The 2,450-nt window shown below is 48.0% G+C and overlaps 1 protein-coding gene across 1 annotated transcript in view; it reads right to left on the reverse strand.

Annotated features, from left to right (window-relative positions):
- Nucleotides 1-458: 458 nt before the first annotated feature.
- The window catches only part of mtss1 (MTSS I-BAR domain containing 1), a gene marked incomplete in the record, with an annotated part of 49,433 nt that continues 47,441 nt past the window's right edge, over nt 459-2,450 (reverse strand). The window contains 2 exon segments of the mRNA XM_014024430.1: nt 459-1,058; nt 1,060-2,047. Of these exon segments, the coding sequence (XP_013879884.1) occupies nt 518-1,058; nt 1,060-2,047 (1,529 nt within the window).

Consider the following 2,450-nt stretch of genomic DNA (forward strand, 5'->3'; position numbering starts at 1 on the left):
AAAAAAAAAAGGCTAAAGTACTTTTTAGCTGCATTAATCTGGTTAGATTTGACAAAATTCCAGTTTAAATGTTTCTCTTCTGGAGAATAAAGGTGAAAYATTTGTTGTTTCCTGTGTTAATAAATGTGCTCGCTGTAGCCGGCTACGTTCAGAGCATCGTTTTCTCTTTTCAACCCGTTTCCTGTGAAACCTCCGTGCTGCTTTTTAAAAACGTCATCGTTTTGATCCAGATGATTTCTCCTCACATCGACCCTTTCAGTCCGGGACGCCCCTYGGATGTGTTATTTACAATCCACAGATTTTAGTCCAGAGTTCTGAGAGTCCCGGTCCGGACCAAAGACTCGCTGTGGATCAAAACGGAAAATAAAGTAAAATAAAATAAAGACCGGGTCATGCAAGAATCCACTCTACAGAAACAACTAACCAGATTAAAGCGATGATTTAGTTAAAAGCTTGGATCAGATTTGTGTTTTTAGTTTGCTCCAGGAGCTGCAGCCTGTGAACAGCTCCTCTCAGCTCARTTGTGATTGGCTGCAGCGGGCAGGAAGGGGGCGGAGCGATCGTTGGTGACGGTCCGTCTCAACGTGACCTTCCGGATCAGGGTCAGCATGTCCTTCTCTCCGCCTGTGGCCTCCTGGCCCGGAGGCTCTGGGTTCTGACCCGGGCCRGAAGAGGGGAGGACCCGGGGCTGGTGGTCGGTGCTGCAGTCCAGGCTGGAGGGCCGATGTGGGCCGGCAGAGACCTGCGGCGGGTCCTGGTGCTGCTGCTGGAACAGCCTCTGCTTCTGCTGCTGACTCAGCTGCTCTGCTGGACGGTTCTGGTCCTGCAGATGTTGCTGCAGATGTTGATGATGGTTGACTTGAGGATGTTGCTGAAGCTGGACCTGCTGTTGACCATGTTGCTGCTTTAGTTGCTGCTGCTTAAACTGTTGCTGTAGTTGCTGCTGCAGCTGTTGATGCTGCTGCTGATGGATGAGTTGTTGCTGCAGTCGACCGTGTTGCTGCTGCAGTTGTTGTTGCTGTAATTGTTGCTGCTGCAGTTGTTGTTGCTGTAATTGTTGCNTGTTGCTGCTGCAGTTGTTGTTGCTGTAATTGTTGCTGCTGCAGTTGTTGTTGCTGTAATTGTTGCAGCTGACCATGTTGCTGTTGATGGTGCTGCTGTAGTTGTTGCTGCATTTGACAATCCTCCTGTTGATAGTTCATTTGTTGCTGTGGTTGACCGTGTTGCTGCTGTAATTGTTGCTGCTGTAATTGTTGCAGCTGCAATTGCTGTTGCTGCAGCTGACCATGTTGCTGTAATTGTTGCAGCTGACCATGTTGCTGTTGATGGTGCTGCTGCAGTTGACCGTGTTGTTGCTGCTGTAATTGTTGCAATTGACCGTATTGCTGCTGTAGTTGTTGCTGCTGTAATTGTTGCAGTTGACCGTGTTGTTGCTGATGGTCAATTTGCTGCTGCAGCTGTTGCAGTTGCTGTCTCTGCTGTTGCTGCTTGACGTTGCCACCCTCCGGAGGCTGGCAGGGGACCGTGGGGACCGGCACCGGGATGGGCATCTGTCCTGGGATGAACTGGTAGTACGGAGAGGAAGAGGAGGAGGAGGATGAAGGCAGAGCGCTGAGGCTCTGCGTTGACGTGCAGAACTTGCTGTTGCCCAGCCCTCCAGCAGGGGGMGCTTTGAAAACGTTCTCGTCGCTGCCGCTGCTTCCTCTCAGGGCCTTGAGGGGGACCTGCGGYGTGCCGATGGGGATGGCGACCCCGCAGCTGACGGTGCTGCGGCGGTACACCGGCTTGGTGGACGGTTTGCGCCGGATGGTCGCCGTGTGGGAGGGCGGCTGACAGCCCGAGACGCCGCTCAGCTCCGGCTCGGCCAATAGGCTGACGGTGGAGGCGGGGCGTTTGGAYTGAGCGAACTCCCGGAACTGGATTTTGAAGTCAGAGTTCCTGGGGATGGTGGAGGACCTGTCGAAGTCCGACTGGCTGCTGTTGAGAGACAGCTGGTGGAAGGAGATGGAGTCCATGTCTCCATGAAGGGAGATGGACTCGTAGTCAGCTGAAAAGACAAAATAAATAAATAAATAAATAAATGTTAGTTTTACAGGGTTCAGCTGAAAGAGACGATCATTTCTGCAGCAACTTCCTGTTGATTTATTTATTTACATTCATATTTAAAACAAAAACATTTTTACAAGTGTTAGAGGAAATTAAAGCTACATGAAAATTAAAACAATGGATGAAGATTTTTATTGCAAAGACCTTAAATTTAAGTTTATATTCTGGTCTTGAGAATTAAACATTATTTGTTTCTGTTTTATATTATAAAATAAAGCATCTTCAGGCAAATTACAATCAAATTATTTGGAGAGTCGTTTTATTCAAAATAAAATAAATAATGTAATTAATAAAGTATTAATAAATATCCCATCAAATAAATAAATGTCCCCATGAAATAAAAC

The sequence above is a fragment of the Austrofundulus limnaeus genome, unplaced genomic scaffold (assembly GCF_001266775.1).
Source record: "Austrofundulus limnaeus strain Quisiro unplaced genomic scaffold, Austrofundulus_limnaeus-1.0 Scaffold422, whole genome shotgun sequence".
In the NCBI taxonomy this organism is placed as follows: domain Eukaryota; kingdom Metazoa; phylum Chordata; class Actinopteri; order Cyprinodontiformes; family Rivulidae; genus Austrofundulus; species Austrofundulus limnaeus.